The sequence below is a fragment of the Coloeus monedula genome, assembly GCF_965178545.1.
Source record: "Coloeus monedula genome assembly, chromosome: 13".
NCBI lineage: Eukaryota > Metazoa > Chordata > Aves > Passeriformes > Corvidae > Coloeus > Coloeus monedula.
The window spans coordinates 12,713,729-12,736,789 of NC_138793.1; the positions used below are offsets into that span (position 1 = coordinate 12,713,729).

Genomic DNA, 23,061 nt, shown 5'->3' on the forward strand with positions numbered 1-23,061 from the left:
GTGGATAAATGAGGCCCCTGATTGAAGCCAGCTCCCGACAGACCTATCCCACTCCTCGTAATTGCACCGTCATCCAACCATGGGCATCCTCCAGCTTCTTGATACGAGAACACAGATCTCATTAAGTGATGCTTTCCTTCGCAGCGTTAGATCTAAATCCCTCACCGGTGCTATCCCTGCTGCCAACAGACACTGAGCACTACAAAACACTGCAGCTATATCTAATTTTTTTCTCCCAGCTTAGAAACGGAGATATTAATGCTGCTTCACCAACAAGTGTGTAAATAGATGTCCCAGGCCTTTGTGTACACCCTGATGAATATCTCTGGCCAGCGGCTGATCAAAAGGTTAAAGTCTGTGGGACTGGTTTCATCTGTGGTCCCAGCTGTCTGCTTTCCAGGGCTGGAGTAATTCTGAGTAATTAGCTCATTTGTCCTTGGGGCCAAATTGAATCGTCTGCTGTGCAATGCAAGGAGCACTGGGGTGAGTGATCCTTCGTGCCTGTGCTGGTGTGCTCACTGGGGGCTGTGCATGCAGCAAACTGGGTTCGTTGATTTGTCTCCCTTGTTAGGGCTGAGCAGATGCTTGTGAATGCATCAGGGGCCCCACTGCAGCACGGGGCCTGCATTCTGTGAGCAAGACTCCTTCCCAGAACAAGCCCTTCATTATCCCAAACTCCCCGGGGCTTATTTTTAGCCCCTCCTTTTCTTTCCTTCCTTCTTTTTACAGTATAGAAAACCATCAGCTCCACTGTCAGCAGGCTTATAACAGCAGTCCTGGAGCAAAGCAAAAAAAGCTTCAAGCCCACTAACTCTTGCATAAAGGTTTAGGCACAGATCCTGCTCATTTCCAGGGTTCCAAGTCCCACCATTCCTCATCCCTTTCCCAGCTCAGCTACTGTCCTTCAGAGCTGGGTGTCAGAAAGAAGCAGAGACATAAAGCAGAGGCAAGGCTGGAGCTTTGAGCTTTCCTCTGTTCGATCAGTGCCTGCGTCTGCCCTGCTGTGCAGAGGACACCTGCGTGCAGGGCCACCAGGAGCAAAGACCTTGCACAGCCTGAGCCATGCGTCATCCTGGGCTTACGCAGAGCCACTGGACAGACACAGCCAGCCCCTGTAAAAATCCTTTGCTCATAAAACAAAGGCAAGGTTGCCTTGTGGTCAGCAGCTCTGCGCTAAACAACAATTTAAATCACAGACTTTATATAAAACAGTGGCATTGCCCAGATGAGGACACTGCTAAAAGGGGTCTCAGCATTGTTGGTGGACTGTGGTCACCAAATTTGCTCTATGGAGCAGCCCCGGGGATGTGGCATTACACTGCCTGGTTCTCCAAGTAGCAGCGGATTCAGTGACCATAAAACAGATGGTCATTTGTAGAACAAGGCAGCTATGGCTCTCTCCTTTCTCCATCTCAGGTAGGATTTGGGAGATGAGGAAAACCCCTTCCTATGTGATGAAAGGCTCCAAAGTGCTTCTGTGCAGTAATGTCTTGGTAGCAGAGTAAAGATGCTCCCCATCAGATGTTGTGGAGGTCTCAGAGATGTCTACAGAGAAACAAGTGGAGGATAGAGTGGAGAGAGGACAGCTGTTCCCATTCAAAAATTAACAAAGTTAAACTCTAACATGGCAGTTTAAAAACCAGAAAGAGCCGGTTTGTTCACAGACAGGGTAGCTGAGCTTGGAAATTCCTTGCTGCAGATGTGGTTGTTAGAAGTTTAAATTGCTGCAAAAATTGCCTAGACAAATTTCTGGAAGAAAAATCACTGAGGGGTAATAAATATAAAGATATCACACTTCTCTTTGAAACTCTGTTATCCATATGAAGTACTGGAGGCTGGGAAATCTGAATACTGCATGTTTGCTCTGTATTCATACTTTTCTCCTAACATCTGCTCTTGGACACTAGCTAAGCTAGGTGAGTCATTGGTCTGACCCAGACGCATTGTTTTTCTATTTTGTAAGGGCTCCTATATGTCAAAAAAAAAAAATCTTTATCATCCCCTCTTGCATCCCATCGAATTTTCAAGCTTCAATGCAGAAAGATGAGTCCACATCTCCTCTCCCAGGGCCCCTCCAAAATCCTTTCTGGGTGAGTTGCTTATGCTTGCTTTTCCTCCAAAACCCACCTCACCTCCAGCCAGAGCTCTCTGGTCACAAACTCAGACCGTAACACAGTGGCCTTTAATTCCAGCAGTAAGGAGTTGGCCAAACTGCCACCTGCAAGCAAAGCCAGCCAGCACTTAGACCTGGAGACCCCTCATGTCCTCAAGTACCTTTGTTACACAGCTGCTATTTAGTGACTCTGCTCATCCACATGTGATGCTAAAAATTATTCTGGATCCAGTCATGCCTTGGAAAACTGCAAGTCTAACTAGGACAGCTAAACTCCAACCTGCTTTTATTCACTCCTCCTGCCTATCATTAGTATTAGTATCAACTTGTCAAGTTGATCTTGATGTACAAGCCTTGTACAGCCTTGCTTCAGTGCAGGGCTAAAAAAATAAAAAATGCATCTCAACTCAGCATCTTTTTTGTCAAGATTTGGCACCTTCCTTTAATGGCAGGGACCATCCTCCTCACTCCCCAGGGAAGAGTGATGAAAACCCCTGGGATCCAGCAAGATTCTTTCAGGAAAGTAACCCCAGTAATCCCTGAGCCTGGTGACCATCACTCCAGCTGTTAGCAGCCTACAAAGAAGCAGGCACCAGAAGTGACCTGTCACTGGTTGGATTTAGTTAGGGGAAGGAAGTTGGGGAGTTTTCATGCTGGTATCTCATCTGATTGGACCTGAGATGAGATGTATCAGTAGGAGCAGCAGCAAGACAGCAGAGCTTGCCATGTAATTCATGTGATTGCCATGGAGGCAGGGCTGGCTGATGGAGGAACACAGCCAGAAACACCAAATGCATAACCCAAAGTCCAGGAGCAAATTCCCAAGACCTCCCTTCTCTAGGCTGGACTGAGAAAACACCAGATAATGTTCTTGCCCTCTTAGCTGAGTTACTTATCGCCTAAGGTCTTTTCCCTGCTTGCCATAACCCACCTGGAAATGCCTCAGGAACAGTGTGTACCACCTTCTGGCTTTTCTTAGGAGGAGAGGAGGGTTCTGCACAGTCTCTGCCTTTAGACAGGTTTGATTCCTGAAGGGACACGATGCCACTGCTTGGCAACATTTCAAGCCTTTCATAACTGATGATTATTTAAGACACCTGTGACATCACCTCTATGTGTGCTGGATGGGTGCCGGATTCTGAGAGTGGGCTGTGCTTGATTTTCCCCTTTCACTCAAATATAACAGCAGATATGACTGTACATAGTGTCTGCAGAAAAAAACTGTGGTGCCATGACCTCTGGATACTTGCCCAGCACCAGCTGCCCTGGGCAGCCAAACCAACCTGAATCACACCTTCAGGCAGCAGTGCCCTCATGGTTTTGCTCTCTGGTAGGAGATACTACAGGAGTTTACTCTGCTGTTGTAGAGCCACTACTGACACTCCCTTAAACCCAGTGCTTATCCTCTGAACGCTTACACTACGGTCACTAAATATTAAATGGTTTTAATGCTAAATATACATTGAACTGTGTGTTCATCATTGAAAGAAAGGAAGAAGATGAGGTGGAAGATAAGATCAGACACAGGTAGCCTTCTGTCCATGTGCAAGGAAGGAGTGCTCAGGTAGAGCCATCTTTACCTAAGCATTTAGATTTAGATGAGGTGGATCCTACTTGTGACAACCTTAATTAAAAACTCAGCGTTTGCCAGGACACGGTGTTGGAGCTGCCCCTTGAGCGCCTCAGTACAGAGTCCAAAATAACCCAGCAGTGACTCAGCTGCATGTGTTGACAAATGGGGATCTGCTTCCTCATCAAATACAACACAAGCCAACAAATCGAGGCTGGGGTGTCCCACACACACATGGCCTTTCCTTCATGGAAGAGACATGGCCAGAACTCAGGACAGCCGAGGTGGAGGAGCCACTGTGAAGATGCTGCTGTCTCCAGGCTTGCTGTCTTGAAGCTCCAACTCCCACTCCCTGTAGACCTGCCCCAGACCAAGACCCAGCTGTGGCTGCTGCTGCACCGCAGCTCATTGAGCACTGAGGATGTGACCGTGGCATCAGCACAGTGTGACCACCTTGGGTGTGCACGGGGGGAGCTGGATGATGCAAAAAGACTGCAAAGGTGTCATGCTCAAGGCAAGGAAAAATCCAATAGACATTTAACTGTCCTATTGCCATGATGCTCAACAGACGTGAATGTCCGTCTGTGTAAGCTTTGCCGCAGGTATCCAGCCTTGACCACAGCCTCCAACCTCAGCCGCACTTCTTCATCCAAGAAAGCAGACAGTGGAGCTTTTGGCATAGGCAGCACAGTCCTGGGAGAAGGTTCCCATGGTAGCTGAGAGCCTGGGGAGGGGTCCCTGTGCACACACTGCACGAAGGCTGCTGCCGCTGAGCTGTTCCTGTGGGACACCTGGACAAAAGTTCCTTTTCTCCATGCAGTGTCTCTGGCATCAACAGTGCTGCTACCAGATGCTCTTGGAAACAGCAAACGAAGGGGCAATACAACTGTGTGTAGCTATTCACTATCAGCTAGCCTGTATAGAGCTCCTGCCTTTCTTAGCCTCTGTTCAATGATCTCCTCTCCCTGTATTTGTGAATTGCCATTTCCTCTGCATTTTGCTTTTAGCAGCATAACATAGTTGGGCTTCACCTTCCTAAGCATGTTAAACTGAGTAACTCAGAAACCTGCAATCTGCTTCAAAACGAAGCATTTAAAATAAGATATAAGCAGTAATGGAGCTACTCGGCTCAGGAGCAGAAATGCTAGAGGGTTACTCATATACTCACAAACCTTCTAACCTTCCTTCAGCTTTTTTTAACCCCTGCAAACCCAGAGCAAAGCAGGCTGCAAGTAAGAGCTGATGTGTCATTTCAGATATGCTTCCACTCCAGCGTGCAAACCCTGGAGCTGGGAAATGGAAGAGCTCTGATGCCAGCATCGATGGCATGGAAGGGGGAGCCAAGCTCTCACTCCGCGGCCTCCAAAGTGCTCTTATTTCTGCTGGTTAAACAGATGCCAGCTTCTGAGGGGATTATGTGTCATAGAGCCTGTTGGCTGTGACAACTAATTATCTCCCACAACAGTTTGGCCTTGAGATTTTCAGCTCAAAGGGCATACCAGGAGTGCTGCATCCAGCACCATGTGTAGCAATTTGTCCCCACTTGGGTTTCCCTGTTCCCAAAGAGGTGGCACACCTGAAGTACACCATTCTCCCCCAGCTCAGGCTCACACCAGCAGGTCCTTCCAAGCAGCATGGACAGGGAGCACCAGCACTCTCTGAGATGACATCTCAGAGATACCTCCAGCAGGAACCCAGGAAAACAAGCAGCAGCTAAAATCAGCTCAGCATCCAAACAGCAGCCTGGCTGATCCTCCCATTCCCACAGCTGGGTGTTAGTGTGGCAGCCATGCCACGGCACACTCCTCCAGCTGAGCTTCACAGGCTGCACACACCGACAGGGTCCAGCTCAGCTACAGCCGAGTGCAGGGGAAGAAATATCTGCTGCAGCCCGAGTCTCTCTCTAGGGGAGAGCAGCCAAAGATTTAAACAGTTTTGGAATGCAGCCTCAAAACCAGCACTGAAAATGTTTTATAACTTCATATAAATTGATGGCTGACCCCCATCGAGACTCCCAGGAAGAGATGAGAAACAGACCCAGGCAACTGAAAGAATTTAAGTCATTGAGAAATACACAGAGTGCTGGAAAAGACTAGAGGTGAGGAAAGAGATGAAGAGAGGAGTTAACAGAAAAGGCAAAGGGTGTATTGGCAAGCAGGTACTGGAGCTGGAGTGCCCAGCAGCCAGGCTGGAGGCATTGGTGGGGGAGTGACATCAAGGCTCTAGACTTGCAGAGCTCAGCTCACCTGCAGCCAGAAAAGGTTGAGTACTGGGGATACTGAGTATTCTTCTGCTAGAGCACCAGTTAACCACTGGGAAGCAGGTGCTAGAGGGCCCCCAGTTGAGGTTCCTATGGAGATATCCCAGCTGGGATCAGAAACTAGATGCTGTCAGGTAGGAGAGGGTAGATGGGATGGATCCTGCTTGGCTCTCCCCTCTCTCTGTCACTATCATCCTGCCCTCTCGAGAGGCTGGCAGGCTGCACCAGCTTCCCCAAACCTCTGATCCCCCAGAGAACTTGGGTGGAGCCAGGCATGAAAGGCTGCATCACAAGGGAAGGGAGGCAGAGCTTTCCAAGCCTCAGAGCCAGGCTGAATGCAGGATCAAATCAATCTGGAGCTGCCTTGCTGTCAGGCAGCCACGGGGAATGCTGTGTGGAAGAGCCATGGACTGGGCATTCTGTAGTGTGAGTGAGAACGCCCTGAAATCCCAGCACACAGCCCAGAGTTTCGGTGATGCTGCCATTCACCAGCAAATCATTGTGGGTCAAAGGCAGCAATTACAGTAACAAGCTTCTCCATCACTGTGCTGCTGAGAACCTGAGTCCTTTGGCTGCTTTGTAGTAGATTTCTTCATTTGCTGCACTCCCAGCATAAAAGGAGGATCTCAAAAGCAAGAATAATTAATGCAGAACGTTAAATTGAAGAGAGTTGGGTCATCAGAAAATGCAGAAAATGAAGATGGAGGAAATGATAAAGGAATTCAGGGTACTGCTAAGAGCTGCAAGAGGAAAAGAAACCCCCCCCCTTACACCTCCATTTTTTAACATCACCTTGAAGTACTCTGTTCCTGAGGACAGAGGAGAGCCTGGGTCTCTGAATACCAGCACTGCAGAACTGCCTCAGTCTGCGGGGCCCTGTGAAGAGATGCAGCTGTCTCTTAAATAACAGGAGTTGACACCAGTTGTGAATAGATGAGTGATCATGGCTTCAGCCGTCACAGCCAAGGATCTGATTTCAAATGAAGCCCCATTCATCCATCCAGTGCCCATCATAGGGTTATTAAAGGAGCATCTGTCACAAAACCACAATGCCTTTAAATGCTTGAAAAAGGGCACAACAAAAATAAGCCTGGTTAGCTTATATACTTTTCTCTGGGTGACGTGATTCTTGAAATTGTTTAGCAAAAATAAATTATAAATATGATGGGTAGGGAAAATACGTGATACGAGCAGGGTGAGGTTTGTATTTGACCTCAGTGTAGAGTTTGGCTGTCTGTTTGTTGTTCCAGACTTGTGGGGTAGGCATGAGAGACGGTGGCAGGGAGTTTTGCTGGGTAGCAGAGTGCACAGCTCCAGCTCACCGGGTGTCCTGCTCTAGAGCCCTAGCTCAGAGCACTCCCTCCAGGACACAAATGGAAAGCTACTCCTGGTTTTGGATGCAGCAGGGGTATCATCTCCAGGAGCAGGTCAGGGCCAAGTTCAGGCCAAAGGGGATGTGCTGTGGCAAGGCATGTGAGCTGAGGGGGGCTGGTTTAGTTACTCATCAGGACTAAATCCACACTCTGTGTTTAAAAGAAATTGCATTTAGCTAAACTGAAAGTCAAGCATAGACATCATGACTGTCTTGAGTGAATAGCTCCAGCTCATATCATCTCACACTCACCAGCAAAATCTTACCTGAGACAACAAAATCTTTTCCTTCTCTGCAGCTGTGCGGCTCCTCTTACTACTCTTTATTCTCTGCCTGTTGCATTGGGCAAAGCTGCCATCCTCTGCCACCTAAATAGGTACCCTCCTGTCCTGCCACCAGCAGGTCACCTCCTGCCCCACTGTCTCTCTGGGTGACATCCAGGAATGGGGATCAAAGGAAAAGATCACTGTTCATGCAGACATGCTCTATTATATCCACAGTATATTGAAAGCATCTCAGTGCATTAGATTGATGCTCCTGGGGCTAGAGGTGGGCATTTATGCCCTGTAATGCTCATCAAAACCCTTTTAAGAGAAACTGGAGTGTCTGCGTGCAGCCTTAATGGTGGTGAGAAAGACTGCTGTGTGATGCAGCTCTGTGTTTATAATTTGTATTAAATTGTAATCCCAATTCCTCTTTTCTTTATAAATTGTTTTTAAAAATTGTCTTGAATGTGGATGGAAAACTGGATTGTGGTCATATGTACAAAGCTGTTGGGTTCCTCTACACAAACATTTCATGCCAAAAGACAGAACTTCCTACCACAAGTTTCAGCCTAGCGAGGCATTGCCTGTGTTCATAGATTTTAAGCCTAAAGCAGAATAAAGTTACATGTTTTAAACTGTCCAAGTGCTTTAGAAAGCTAAATCTCCCCTCTGCTCCCCCAAAACCCCAGTTTATACCCTCAGATTATCACCATTTAGGTGGGGTCCTGGATTCTTTCCAAGAGCTGCATCTCCCGCAGCCCCAGCCCCATGCTGGATTTCAAACTGAAGCAGTGACTCACTTGTGCAGATTCATCTCCCTTCATCTGAGCTGACTGAAAGCAAGGCACGGCATGTCCTCCCTTCCCAGCACAGAGAGAGGTGTTTCCAAAGGGGACTCGACCTGTATGTTCTGGGAGCAAGACCTGTATGCTCCAACCTCTCATCTGAATAAACCCTTGCAGAAAAAGGTGTGTGTACAGGATCCAGCACAATGGACCAATTTGGACCCTTGTTCCTCAGGGGATAAAAATAGCAAGTTAATATTAAAACTGTGTATTTTCACAGATTGCAGTCGGGACTCACAACACACCACACTTAATTTCCTGCTTTCAGTTCCCTATCAGATTTTATGATTAGCTTACTGAGGTTTGTTTTTCCCTAGAATAGGATTTTTTTTTTCCTTTAGCTACAATACATTCAGCCATGAAAAATGAGATTGGAAAAGATTAATAGGAAGCTGAAGGATTCATCTAAGATTGACAAAGATTAATGTGTGTCTTATTCTTAGCTGTTTTCTTTTCTTTTCCCTTCTTCTCATAGCTACCTAGACAGCTTAGATCGAATTGGAGCTGCAGACTACCAGCCCACGGAGCAGGATATTCTCCGAACCAGGGTCAAAACAACTGGCATCGTAGAAACCCATTTCACATTCAAAAACCTCCACTTCAGGTTAGTCTAAAACTGTACAGTAAATTTACAGAACAACTATTTATCACAGGGTTTCCCCATACTTCCTAAAGAAGAAGTTGTTAAATTGCTGGTTAATGCATGGATAACTCCCACTGCAGAAGACACAGCATTTTGGAGAGTCAACAAAATGAAATGTTTGACAATCCTGCCTTGAAAGTCACTTCCTGTAAGGTAGAAGCTCATGGCAGCTGCTTCTAACCCAAACACCTCTTTGTTGGAATGTATAATACAAGATTGACCCCCAAATCTGATCAAGCCTCATAAATGTAAAAGTATTTGGCTAGATCTTTTCTCTTAAGTGGGTCAGTCACATGTATTTAACACAATACATTGACCCTCATGATGCCATCCAGTAGAGAGAAGAGGGCACAAAGACAGAAAGCCACACACCGACAGTATTTAGAGCATATAAAAGTCAAGAATGTGTGGTCTCCACCTCCACAGACCCTTTGGGACCCAGCACGCTGTTAAGGCTCTCCCACAAGTCCCCACATCCCTGTCTGTAACTGCTCCTCCTGGTCCTCCTCAGCTGCAGGCTCTGGAGGAGAAGACCAAACTAGGGGTGAAAGACCCACTGCTTTGTATTTGGAGCCTCCCAGGGCCCATGTGGTCAGAAAATGCCAAGAATGCTAAAGTTCCCTGGTAACTAGGGAGGAGTGGGTGGTGATGGTCCTCCCCTGTGCTGCAGGCTCTTCGATGTCGGGGGCCAGCGATCAGAACGCAAGAAGTGGATTCACTGCTTTGAGGATGTCACAGCAATCATCTTCTGTGTCGCGCTGAGTGGCTACGACCAGGTGCTCCATGAAGACGAAACCACGGTGAGTCTAACTGGGTCTTGGAGGCCCCAACACCTCTTTATGGGATACTGCATAGCCAGCAGCTCCTCAGAGATCGCCAAATGCTCCCTGAGGTGCTACAGTAATGTGCTTTTGTCCGTCGCTCCCCCTTGACTCTGAAATCCTGGGGAGATCTGTCCTCCTCCACATTTTTTGATATGAAGTCTGCGTGCCCAGGTAATGCTTCCTTATGCTGGTAAAGCTGTTGTGGTTTGCTTCTCCTTTCTAGCCAACCTGTGTTTTCAAAATGCATTACAGGACCCTATATCCAGCAAGAGAATACAGCTGGGTGGGCTTTAAAACAGGGAAGCAGTCAGGCTGTGGTGCAGAGGTGCAGGACAGCAGTACACACCTGGGGCTCAGCCTAGGAATATAACCTATTTCTTCAGGCTACAGAAATTCATTTTCCTTAGTGAGAATGGAACTGTTTGATTCCTCAGGTAATTTGCTCTAGGAGAGATTTTATGACTTCCCACTGTGACATTAGGCTCAAAATACCATCTGGAAATAAAGCTGGTGAGGACCTGTGTTCTCCCTGGCATTAGAGTGCAATTAATACAAGTGAATTGAATACACAGAAAGGCTACGGTAAGACTCAGTAGTGTATTCTGACCATTCATTCAGTATTATGGGGATACACGATTTTGGGACTAATGACAACTGTTGTGGGCACCCAGTTATATTTATCTAATGAAAAGGAATTGAAGGCCATACTCAGTAATGGTTTCATCAGTGCCCAATCTGCAGCAGCAGCAGCAGCACAGAGGGCTCACTCCTGCCAGCTCTGTCTCTCTGAGGCTTTTTATTCTCCTGCTGGTAAAGATGTCAGGCTTGCAGAAAGCTGTGGATGAGGATGGGATCAAGGGAAAGATTGTTGTTAGGTGATGCTTGTCTTGTCCCAAAAAGACGAGGGAGACTTTGGTTTCTAGTCTCTGAGCCAGGTTTATGAGCTCTAGCAAATTCTTTGATGAAATCACCTGGTTGTTTGAATCATATCGATGCCAGAGTTCTGGGTGATATTAATATTACCAGTCACAGGACTGGTAACGGCATGAAGCTGTGTCAAGGAGAAGTTTAGGCTGGAAATTAGGAAAAGGTTCTTCACCCAGAATGTGATCAGGCACTGAAACAGGCTCACCAGGGAAGTGGTCGCAGCACCAAGCCTGACAGAGTTCAAGAAGCATTTTGATAATGCTCTCAGGCATGTCTTGGGGTTGTTCTGTGCAGGACCAGTTGGACTTGATGGTCCTTGTGATTCTGTGACCATGACTGTGTCCCTGCAGATTGATTGAGACACTCTACATCCTCTCATGTCCACTTATTTATCCCCAGTTGTCTCCTCCCCCTGACCCTGGCCTTGATATGCTCAAGGAGCTCAGCCTTGTAGGATTTACTGGGAAGGAACCAAAATCTCCTGACATGATTTGAAAAATCCAGCCATTAGCTCACCACTGTAGAGCTCTGCAGCTGGGCGGCAAAATCAGCCAGGAGACACAGAAGAACACACAGGGAGAGGGCAGGTCCAAGAGACAGGGAGCAAAGCTGTGATATGAGCAGAGAGCAAGGTGCTCTGCAGGTATAACTTGGACTGTGACACCCAAATTATGAAGCCAAAGGCAGCTTTTAATACAGGTCGCCTTTGGGTGACCATCTACACAAGTCAGAGCCTGTGATTCAAAGCCATGGAGCACAAAATGGAATGGCCTGAATGTCAATGCCATTTTTTAAATGTCAGCCTTAACTCTGCTGCTCTGAACTGGAGGTGAGAGCATCTCTCCTGGGGAGAGCCCTGCCAGTGATTGTCCCTCACCCAGCACCACCCCGGAGCCAGCTCAGCCTCCCCCCTGAAGTGCCGCGCTGCAGAAACTGGGATTTATGCATCTCCAACTTTCCTTTTGCAGCAGGAGAGCAACCTGGTACAGCTCTGGCACAGCACTGACATTTGCTTGCTATTTCAGTCCCTGTTCACAACACATTTCAGGAGATGCTGAGCAACAGGAGGGCAGAGGCAGCTGCTGCTCATTTACACATTCGGCGTAAATGGGGAAAGGATTCGGCATCGCCACCACCACGCCGGCGGGACGCCCCTGCCTAACCCAAATAAACAACCCTGAGCAAGGCCAGTGCAGTCAGGAAAAAAAAGTGGTGTTGGATCTTGCCTGTCCTATTATATCCCCATCACAAATGGCAGGTGGAAAATGTGGCACCCACAGACCCTGGCCCCTCCCAGGTGAACCCCCAAGCATTTGGTCCCCTCCTTGGTAATGTGGTGCCTCTCCAAAAACCCAGCAGTAAAGCAGCATCTCGTCAGTCAGCCAATTTGCTGTCTGCATCCGTCACATCTGCCGGCTTTAATGACGTCAATCAGCTTTTATTGCTTCTCACTTGGAAAACACAAAGAGGAGGCAGCTGAGAAAGTGAGCTGGATGCTGCTCCTCTAGCTTCATTTTTTAGAGTTACTTACTACAGTCCAGGCACTTCCAGCTGTGTGGATCTGCTGAAGGTTTGGGGGCTGTACAGATGTCTCCATGAGTATGAAAGGACTTGCAGAGAGCTTTCATTGCTGGCATGGAGCCATGAGAGGTAAAGAGCCCTACTGCATATCAAGGTCCAAAAAAACCCTTCCAAAGCTGGGTGCACATAGAGAATGGCTTTTCCTCCTGCACTCAGCACCCTGTTGTCAATAAGCACAGGATTTCACAGGTGCTTTTTGCACTTCTCTAAGTCAAACCACACTTCAGGTGGAGGAAACTGCAGTTGAGATGCAGTCAGCATCACATGGACCAGGGACAGGCTCACCTTGGTAAGCTCCAGGTGGGACAAGTGTAGGGTCAGTTTGTCTCACTGAAAAAAGCTCACAAACAGGTTTATTTTGAATCCTTTCCAAAGAGCTGGTTAAACAAAGCTAGGTGAAACACTCTCTGACCTGTCCCTGCCCTTAAAATTCAAACACAGCTCTATTCTTGTAAAGTTGTTTTGTGGGTTATTGTGCTCTTTGTTTTAAAAGACGGAGCACCCATCCTCCTGCAGCAGCTAAAACAAGACTGTTGTGCTTGAAGCTGTCCCTGCTCCTTAAGGGCAGGCTGTCTTTTATAAGGGATGTATTTTCTCTCTAATTCCCTGTCACAAAGAGCCACACAGCAGGAGTTGAGGAAAGCAAGTACTTCCCCATGTCCAGATCAGAAAGATATAAAGAAAATAAAGAAAACTTCCTGTATCTGTGATTTTTAGGCCCATACACCCGTAAAGATCACACTTTTCACAGAAACTCCCAGTGCTGCTGAATCCAACTTCTCCCATTGCTTCCAACACCTTATGCTGCTGTTGGCAGATCTAAACTGTGTCCCTGTGTGCCCAGCTTCCAGGGGAGAGGAACAAGGCATGAGAGAGATTCAGGCAGTGCCTTCATCAGTCCCATTGCTGCCAGCCAAAGCCCAAGCCAGAGCTCATGTGGCAAAACGGTGCCCTCTGCCCAGCCCATCCAATGCACAAGCCACTGTCCTCAAGGTATTGCACCTGTCTGTGCCTTTACCAAGTGCTTCACAAGGAGCTGCCAGGCTCTCTGCCATATTTGTACACAGTGGGAACATCCTGCTTTAACTGGCAGAACATCTCCCTGGATTATGTCTTTGCGTAACAAGGCGATTTTGTTTCATTTGTGACTTTATCTTTTTGTTTCATAAGTTGAGGTTACAGAAGGAAAAGCCCCAGCTCTGTAATCTGGGAAGAGAGAGGGGCAGTCATATCACTCAGTAAAACTAGAGAAGATGATTCACACAGGTAGATTTCCATTGTTCCTTCTAAATAGAATTCCTAATGATATTTTTTAAAAAACAGCAATGGAATGGGACCTGCTCTGGGAACTGAGACTATCCTCTGTTTTTTACCTTGCAAATTCAAAGGAGTAATGGCAAGAGAGGGAGGTGTTGATGCTGCACATAGTTGCCTCTGAAGCTAAGATATTTAGGTCAACCATATCTAGCCAAGGCATCCAAGTATTATTTGTGTCCCCGTTGCTGAGGATGGGATGGGTTGAAGGCTCTGTGCTGGTAACCCTTGGTGTGCATTAGTGTTGGCCTGTTGGTTCATACTGCACTGTATGACCTGGTTAGTGTGCTCTCTCTGCTGTCACTGGGCAAGGAAAATGGAATTGCAGTGCTCAGGAATTGCCTCAGGAGTGACAAAGCAACCAAAGTGGCTTGGGCATCTTAGGAAATATAAGCAGGAGGGGGAATATGGAGTTGGCTGTGCATAGGATAACCATCAGTGTCCTTATAGTTTGCGTGACAGCAAGCACTTAATCACCAAGGAAAACAGAAAATATTGAATCAACTGTGTGTTGCAGAAATCACCAGGTCTCCTCCCATGCTCTGGTGAAAAAAAAGATGGTTTTTATGAGTGTGTTTCTGCCTGGACAGAGTCTTGACCGCAGCATCCTTTCTCCCTCATGCTGAGTGAAAAGCTGTTTGCTCTTCACATCAGTGACAGGAACACAGTTGTGCAATGACATCTGAACTCAGCTGTGAGCAATTCTGCCTCTTGTTCTGTGCAGGAAAAGTTAACTGGACTTTGAATATGCATGGACGAGTGGTTACTCCTCTGTAACATGGGTGGTGGGGCTGCTTTTTTGTTGGGGTACAAAGTATTTGCAGACTTAAGGATTTAAAATACCAATTTTGAAATAGGAAGTGACATTAAGAAATTCATGTCTGAAGAGCTCTTCCCTTAATGATAGACCCAACATAAAGTGAAAAAAGCAGCATGATAGGTCCAAAAGCAGGTGAAGTTCTTTGTGTCACTTCATCTGAAAGTATGAGGAGCAAAACCGTTAGTGCCTCCTAGCAGAGTAGGTACATCTGCCCCATCACAGCAGCACAGGTGCTCCTGAAAGGGGCCCCAGGCAAGTTCTAAGGGACTAAATTGGTCTTCCACTGTGGCTTTACTGTGAGGAGGGGGATTATTTGGGGGATTTAACTTCTCGCTCCTCCTTTGGCAGCAGCCTGTCCTTTTACATATGGTACCCAGACACTGCTGCCTCATCCTCACCTCTGCACCTGGCTCTGCCTGAGCTGTTGGAGGGCTCCTACAAACATCTATTGAACTAGTAACAGTTGGGAAGGGAAAGAAAAGGGAGACAGTGAGGATTCCTGATGCTAGCCAGCACCAGGACAGCTTGTGTCTTTGCATGGGCTCCCATAAGCCCTCTGGGATGCAACAGCATTTCCCATATGGCATCCAGGTATGACAACAGAAGCATCCATGCCTGCTCACCAGAATATTGCTCTGCACCTTTGCCAGACACAGAAAGCAATTTCTCGCTTTTGAATCATGTCATCTTCTCTTTGGTGGTGGGGAAGGAAAAGGTGGATTTTAAGACCAAAACATTTCCCACGTAAATAAAAATGAGTGGGCAGAGTAGTTCATTATGTTTATTTGTCTAACTGGCAAAGCTGGAGGAAAAATCAACCTGTAGAGATCAGAAAGCCAGGTCAGATGGTATTAGGAAGCTTTGAAACTTGTTTCAGGAATCTGAAAGGAATAGAGGACATTTCGTGTAACCCTCATGTTTTAGAGGGATGTTTCAGAGGTTTGTGCTGTGTGTATATGATTCTGTAATTCTATATTCTGGTTACAACTGAACACTAAGAGTCACTATTTCTTGGGAAAACAGTCTCATCTCCTAACATGCATTAATGCAAATTGATCAAACTGTGTAAGAGAAGTAGGAGGACTTCTGTAGGATCCTTACACAGTCTTAGAACTGTAGAAAAAGTTGGCTTCACCTAACCATGAAGCCCAGCTGAGAAGTACTCAGCTTCTGTTTCTTAGACAAACCCGATGTCACCCATGGTGTTCCCCATGCCATGAAGAGCAGTTTCACCCCTCTGCTCTCCTCCAGGACTGTGCAGTGTGGCAGCTGTGGCACGAGGCTGCCCAGATGGCTGATGTCTGCTGCGGATGAGCTGTGGGTTTAGCCTGCAAGCAGCATTCACGTGTTTGTCCATGCTTTTATTTTAAATCAGCAAGGATGATAAAAATGTCATTTAAAATGTGAGGGACCCTGCGTTAAAAAATGGTTAATTGTATTTGCTTTATGTTCCCCTGACCACCCTCCACTTCATTCTCTCCTCCCAAAGGCTTTGGGTACCCAAGGATCTCCTGTACAAAACCTTTGTACACCAGGTTTCTGTGTGGTTACAATTTTGGTACCACAAGTAGGAGCATTGCTCCAGGGGCTCCCACACCAGCCAGTACCAAATGGGTTAGCAAAAAACCGCCCACAGACACAGGATGATCCAGATAAGCAACGTATTGCAACTGAGACCCGATGAGCAAATGCATTTTACGTTTGTATGTGATTGCGTTGTCCCCGTGTGTCGATACAAACAGCGGGGAAATGCGCGGTCATTCAAGACAGAGCACAGCAAATCCCACGTGTCCTGTTTCACTCTGGGCTGGATCAGATGTTTCTTTCATCCACGGAGCCTCTTCTGTCTATATAAAACATTCAGTAGATGCTAAAGTGTATCAATGAAAAGGAATGTGTTAATCAATGAAGTGCTGGGCTAAACTGTGCTGCCAGCACAGGTGTGAAATGGAGTGGGAGCAGGGTGAAGGCCCCTGGCTGACTCATGTACCACTCCACATTCCCAAATCCAGGGCTGGGGGCAACAGGACGTGCTGCACCCACCCCAAAAAACCCTCCAGTAACAAGCCCGTGCAGCCCTGTTCTCTTCAGTATCTCTGTGGTGATAGCTGTAACCGGTTTCTTCCGTGCGCTGGCGGGTTTGGGGAGTGCTGTCCCAAGGAGATCCCGCTGGGAAAAGCCGAGGAGCCGGTCTGGTCTGTACCATGCTTTGCCTTTGATAACCCCCTGACTCTTGGGTGTGCTTCGTCCTCACCGCGCCTGCTCTCTGCACTACCCGGCTCCCGGCTGAGAGATGGCCACGCGACCGGCGTGCGCACTCCGGCGTCGGCCTCGGCGCCAAACGTCGCCAGCCTCGGCACCACCACAGCTTTTCCTCGGCCGTCTGACCTTATCTAGCCAAACAAAGGCCAAAAAATGAGCATTTGAGAGACCAACCAAATTTGGCAGGTATGAAGCTTCTCTTGAACCGAGAAAAAAAAAAAAAGAAAAACCGAATTGAGAGTTGAAAGCAGCGGGGAACATGACACTTGGTTGACTTTGCCGTGAGCTCTTTCCACCACCATAAACCCATGTGGCGGACTTTGCAACTCTCTAACCGGTCTGGTTTTTTCATTCCTCTTATCTCTCTCCTTTTCTGTGTCTTTTTTTGCATGACCTATAACCAAAAAGCTGACTTCTCGCTGTGCGTGCATTTGGATGTATGGCTCTTCTGCTGGCGAGTGGCTAATCTTCTTCTAGAGGCATGAGCTAACACCAGTGGTAGCTGCCTGACTTCTAGTCTGGTTGTTCTTAGATGTTCTTTGTTATGTTTTCCTTTTTATACTATTTCTTCCCTTTTCACTTTTTTTCCTCTCTGCAAGACACTTTCTGTTGAGCCATCTTCCAAGAGAACTAAAAAAAAAAAAAAAATTTAAAAATTAAAAGCCCAACAGACAACACTAAACAAAATAACAAAACCAGGCAAAGGTCACGGCAAGGTCATTTCCAAAATTATGTCACCTTGATGTCTGCTTCCAACTCTAGATTAATTCAAGGATCTACCAGTCCTTGGTTAATGTATCCAACCAGTTGTGTGCCGCACACATTTGAGAAAGTGGAAAAAGCATTTTAGAAAAATTATTGAAAACATTTTAGAAAATCTGCATGAGCTACACCGACACATAAATCTGATCAAAGGGCAAAAATAATTCTCCATCCATGCATGGTGCATGATGATTTCTATGAGCTGGGATCCTGTAAATTAATGTTATGCAAAATCAAAACAGCTCGGTATTGTTAAATGCCCTTAAGTTACTAATTGTATGTCAGATGTTACAGGGATTGCATCTGTGTATGTATATGTTCAGCTGTATGTATACATAAATTTATTATGTATATTGTAGATTTTATTTTTTGTTGCTTTCCTCCTTAATTTAGTTGTTTTAGATTTCCCTACATGTTGAACATCCCTGGGTTACTAGCTTTGGCCTGATGTGATCTTTCCTTTCTATTGCAGAACCGCATGCACGAATCTCTGAAGCTTTTTGACAGCATCTGCAACAACAAATGGTTCACAGATACATCTATCATCCTGTTTCTAAACAAGAAGGACATATTTGAGGAGAAAATTAAGAAATCTCCACTGAGTATCTGCTTTCCTGAGTACACAGGTAATGAGAAATGTGGCTGTACAGGAGTGCTTAGCAAAGGGACCACAGAGCACTCCCCAGCCAGGCTGATGCTGTAGTGTATCGCAGGCAATGAGGCTAAAGATGCAGAGATAGAGCTCGCACTGGCTTCACTACAGGTTTTATTTCAGTAAGTGTCAAAGGATCACCCCCACCATGGTCCACTTAAAGCAGGAGGATGACTTGACCCAAGTTCTTTGCTGGCCCTTTGGCCACCACCACTGAGCAGGGTGTCCGATTTCTACCTCACTGATGGGTTTGATGCCAAACCAGCACCTGCAGGTGTGGGGCCGCTGTGCACTCCCCAAACCCGTGTGCCCTGGTTCCCTGTGTCACATAGGATCATGAACTTTCTTGCAGGTCTCTCAGAAAGGTGCAGTGAGCATAAGCATTATAGATGGGTGACTGGTGTCCAAGAGACCAACACACGAGTTTGTTAGGCTGTTCTTGGCTGGAGTACAGCTTCGTTCTTTCATACCCGACCATGTTCCCTTATGGCCACAACAAGAATCCTTCTGCAGATCCTGGCCACTTTCCTCACTATCAGGCACTGTGGGGCTGTAGAATCATCATGATCCTGGAAACATTAATGTTCATGCTAGATAGGGCTCTTAGCAACCTGACCTGGTCGAAGATGTCCCTGATCACTCATGGGGCATTAGATTAGATGACCTTTAAAGATCGCTTCCAACCCAAACCATTCTATGATTCCATGATCAGCCCTCCAGTGTGCAGACAGCAGGTCTCACAGCTTGGCTGCTTCAGCTCAAGCAATAAATTTTCATCACATTAGTTGAGGAGTCCCCAGTTTTGCTCTCAGATTTGCCGACATCAAGTGTCTGTACATGGAAACACTTCCAGTTAAATGCCGGTAGAAAACAAGGTGTTTCATTTTCTGGTCTACCCACACCTCCTAACCCATAGTGCAGGCAGAGGAGAGCCACAGTGAGCTGTGCCCTGAGCTTGGCTGGGGAGGAGGAGGCCTTGGTGATCTGTGGAGGTGAGAGCAGGAGCTCTGGGATGGGCAGTGTGCAAGAAGCCCCCGCTTGTGCTGCCTGCCTGGCATCTGACCCGCTAATGATGGGAATACATCACCCATGCAAAGGCTGCAGCTGCACCCTGCTGCTTCCCTCTGCATCTCGCTGGCTTCCACACACCCTCATTACCATTCCGAGATGGCACAAAAATAAACTTTTATCGTCATGAATTATTTAAACTCACCGGAGACATCCAGATGAATCAAGCCAACAGACAGAGAAGCCAATCTCTTTGTCAGGAAACACAGTTGTGAACCAGGAGCACCAAGAGTGTCACATTTCTGGGGAGGCCAACAAATTATTAACCAGAGCTTCTTATCTTTGAGCACTTGATTTTTCACTGTGAATAGACAAAAGTGATTCCTCATTGCTGCTTTGGGCTGAATGGTCTGTGGCCATGGAGCTGAATGACTCCAGCTGAATTCAGAACATCTGCAGGCTTCCTCACTGGGGAAGATTTTGGTGTTTGTCACTACCAGCACATTTCAGCCATCTACTCATCTGCTTGGTCCAGACAGAACCAACATAGTCCCGACACATTTGTCTGAAAAGATCTAATCATGGAAATTTCAGTCTTTACAGCTGAAAGCTCACAATAATGCCTACCCCAAATTTTCCTGGTTGTAAATTAGATTGCTGCTTTTGGATGGTTTGTAGGGAAGCTCATCACCATCTTCTTTACAGCAGTGCTTCTGTATGCTGGATGGTTTCTGTCATGTCCTCTTCCCTTTCCTTTTCTCAGTGAAGCAAACCTTCACCTCTCACTCCTTCCTGATGACATTTTGTGCACCTGGTTTTGTGGATCTTCACTGTTGTCTCCCAGAAACCTCACTCTGAAATACCATTTTTACAGAACCCCTGATGTCAGAGAGACTAGAACAAGAAGGAATGTGATTTTACATATTCCTTCCCAAGCTATCCCAGCCCAAGAGAGTTCAGTGGGGGAGGCAGACCCTCGTACACATGTAGCTAAGCTCTTGGCTGATTAAACAGAGGAAAACAAAGCGTCTGTCTGGAGCACTTCAGCCACAAGTGAACCAAACCAATCTTCCCCAAGTCTCAGGGGACCTTAAAGGTGCTCTGAATTCCTTCAAGATGCTTTTCTGGAAGCTGGGAGTTCTCACAATGCCAGAGACCCTCAACGGATCTCCTGTCTCTCTTGTGCCATCAGAGAGGGCAGGAAGTCTGACTGCTGAAAGTCGTTTAAATGATCCAACAGCGATCTGAGGTAAGGAGTATCTCACCCCCAGGTATTCAGCAATGCTCTTACAAGTTACCTGTGCTAACATTCAGCCCAGGCTTTAGACCCAAGCACACACTTCAGCCTGCTTGCCCCTGCTTTGCTGGCCACAGCTCACAGGATGAAGCCCTCGTGGCCTCATGAAAAAGCAACATTATTAGAATGTTGCCCTGGAGTTAGAAAGAATTATTTGATAAAAGCCTATAAACTGAACAAGCAGACTTTCAACATCACAAGTAGGTTCCACAAAGTGCTTTTAATGAAATGAAATTTCTGATGTCCATTAGTTCTGCTGACAGGGAATTATTAGAAGACTGCATCCACAAATTTGCCTGCTGTTTGCTGGAGCACTGTTTCCATCCCCTTAATTCACTCATGCTTTTAACTAATCCACAATACTTAGTAAAGCAGCAGCAGAATCCACGGCTTTTTTTAAACCAAGCTGGCATTAGTGATTCCCTGCTCTCCTAAACAGAATCGAGCATCTAAATCCTCATGTCTCTGAACAACCAACTTCCTGTTCATAAAATACCCTCTTGGTTGTGCTCGGCATGTGGAACCATTCACAGATTCTTTACACAGCTCTTCATGCAAGAATCTGCTCCCAGAACAAACTTGGCTTCCCTTACTTCAGGCATGTTCTCAAGTCCCATGGTCTTCATGAACTCGTGTCTTCAACTAGCAGTGCAAGTGTGTGCACGTGGGATTTCCCCAAGCAGCTGCCTTCCACCACAGCACATCTCCAGTAAGCTTCTCTCTAGCAAATAACAGCATTTCCCATCAGTAAAGCATCATGGAAGGAAAGGGACCCAAAAGCAGTAGCAGTGTTACTGTTGTGGAGCCTTTTGGGGGTCAGGCAGTGCCTGGAGTGCTGGGAGCTTCACTCCAGGCCAGCCAGAGCCTTCATCACCCTTAAGCAGGTGCCCAAGTGGAGCCATGTGTGTGAGCAGGGTCAGAGCTGGCCAGAGGAGAAAGGATCTACTCATTTGCATGACTCATTCTAAGCTTTTTTTAATACAAAATTTGAGGGTTAGTAAGGTTTGGCACAGATATCTCTATATATCAAAAAAAGAAACTCCTCACAGTGTGATTTTAGCCATGGCTCTAGCAAAGAGTACTGCAATCCTAATTCCTAAAAAAAAAAGGACATTCTTTATCAGCCTTTTTTTGGGTTTGGTTGGGGGTTTTTTTGAGAAAAGCCCACTTTGCCCTATAAGAGAGGCTGGATCTTTTCATGTCTCTTTCTCTTAATGATTTAGGGCACAGCTACCAATACTGCCCTCAATTCTTGTTAACTCTTCTATGAAAAACTGAAGCTTTAATAAAAAAAATCTAAAAACGGAAAAAATATAAGCCTTTTCCCTAGGTCAAGCATTTACTGCATTCCTGGCAGGTTTCTTCTCTTTTTTGTCACCATGATGTGGAATTTCTTCCATCATAGCCTGTTTAACACTCAGCTCCCTCATCCATTTCATCTCTATAGACTATAAACAGCAACTCAGAATAAAAATACAGCTGAGCTGACAGTCAGGGAGCATCTCCTGCCTGGCAGCAATCCTGGCTGGTAATGGTGCCCATCCCTGAGATGGAGATGGGGCGCCCGCACGAGCTCCCCACATCCCCACAACGGGGTGTTTGCAGGCACCCTGTGGATTTCAAGTCATGGGGTTGCTTTAACCTGCTCTTTTTCCTTTCCTCTCGGCTCTCTTGCAGGTCCCAACGCTTTCACAGAGGCGGTGGCGTACATCCAGACTCAGTACGAGAGCAAGAACAAGTCAGCCAACAAGGAGATCTACACTCACATCACCTGCGCCACCGACACCAACAACATCCAGTTCGTCTTCGACGCTGTCACAGATGTCATCATCGCCAACAACCTGCGGGGATGTGGACTCTACTAAAGCACCCTCCTCCCTCCGCTCCCGGCCCCCGCCCGGAGTGTCCTCCAGTCCCGCGGACAGGTCCTCCCTTTCCTTGTTTTTTCCTCCTCAGAAGATAACAAGGAAGAAATACATAAATCCCTCCTCCTGTCCCAGACAACTCTGCAGCAAGTTCTGATTTCCCCAGACCCATTTTATTTTACTTTGGTTCATTTTTGGTTCATTCCCTTGCTGCCCCGTTCTACTCCTCCGTTCCAATTCACAGTGTTGCGCAGGGAGCTAACGCATTTCCCACAAAGTGCATTTCAACTGCCAAAAGACAAAAATACTTCAGTTTTAAAGAGAGGAAAAAAAATCAAAGCCTTAACATACTGGTCAGGAACAGTGTAGTTTGGAACCAAAACTTTTTTTTTGCCTTGAAAATTAAGGGATATTGTTCATTGTCATGGTTATCTGCCTTTTTTTAAACACTGTTCCTTTGGGAAGTGCTAGATACAACCTGATCATTTTGAGGGTACCTTACAGCTCCAGTTCTGACCCCAAAGCTGGAGGGTTTGGTGTTGAATGCAGCCACCATAGCTTGGATTTGTACATTCTCCTTTTTTCCAGACAGCTATTTGAACAAGTAAAACAGCCATATCGAGTTCTGCTGGTGTCTGAGTAACAGGGACACAGTAACAAAGCCTACTAAGCCTTGTCTA

General features: G+C 46.7%; 1 protein-coding gene across 2 annotated transcripts in view; it reads left to right on the top strand.

Moving 5' to 3' along the window:
* Nucleotides 1–23,061, top strand: part of GNAO1 (G protein subunit alpha o1) — a gene marked incomplete at both ends in the record, with an annotated part of 143,441 nt that overhangs the window by 109,999 nt on the left and 10,381 nt on the right. Inside the window, 4 exons of one of the 2 annotated variants that reach the window (XM_082289765.1) lie at nucleotides 8,902–9,030; nucleotides 9,740–9,869; nucleotides 18,032–18,185; nucleotides 22,194–22,381. In XM_082289765.1, the coding sequence (XP_082145891.1) occupies nucleotides 8,902–9,030; nucleotides 9,740–9,869; nucleotides 18,032–18,185; nucleotides 22,194–22,381 (601 nt within the window). Of the gene's footprint in view, nucleotides 1–8,901; nucleotides 9,031–9,739; nucleotides 9,870–18,031; nucleotides 18,186–22,193; nucleotides 22,382–23,061 lie in introns of those variants that run through there. The other variant, XM_082289766.1, reaches the window with a different exon arrangement.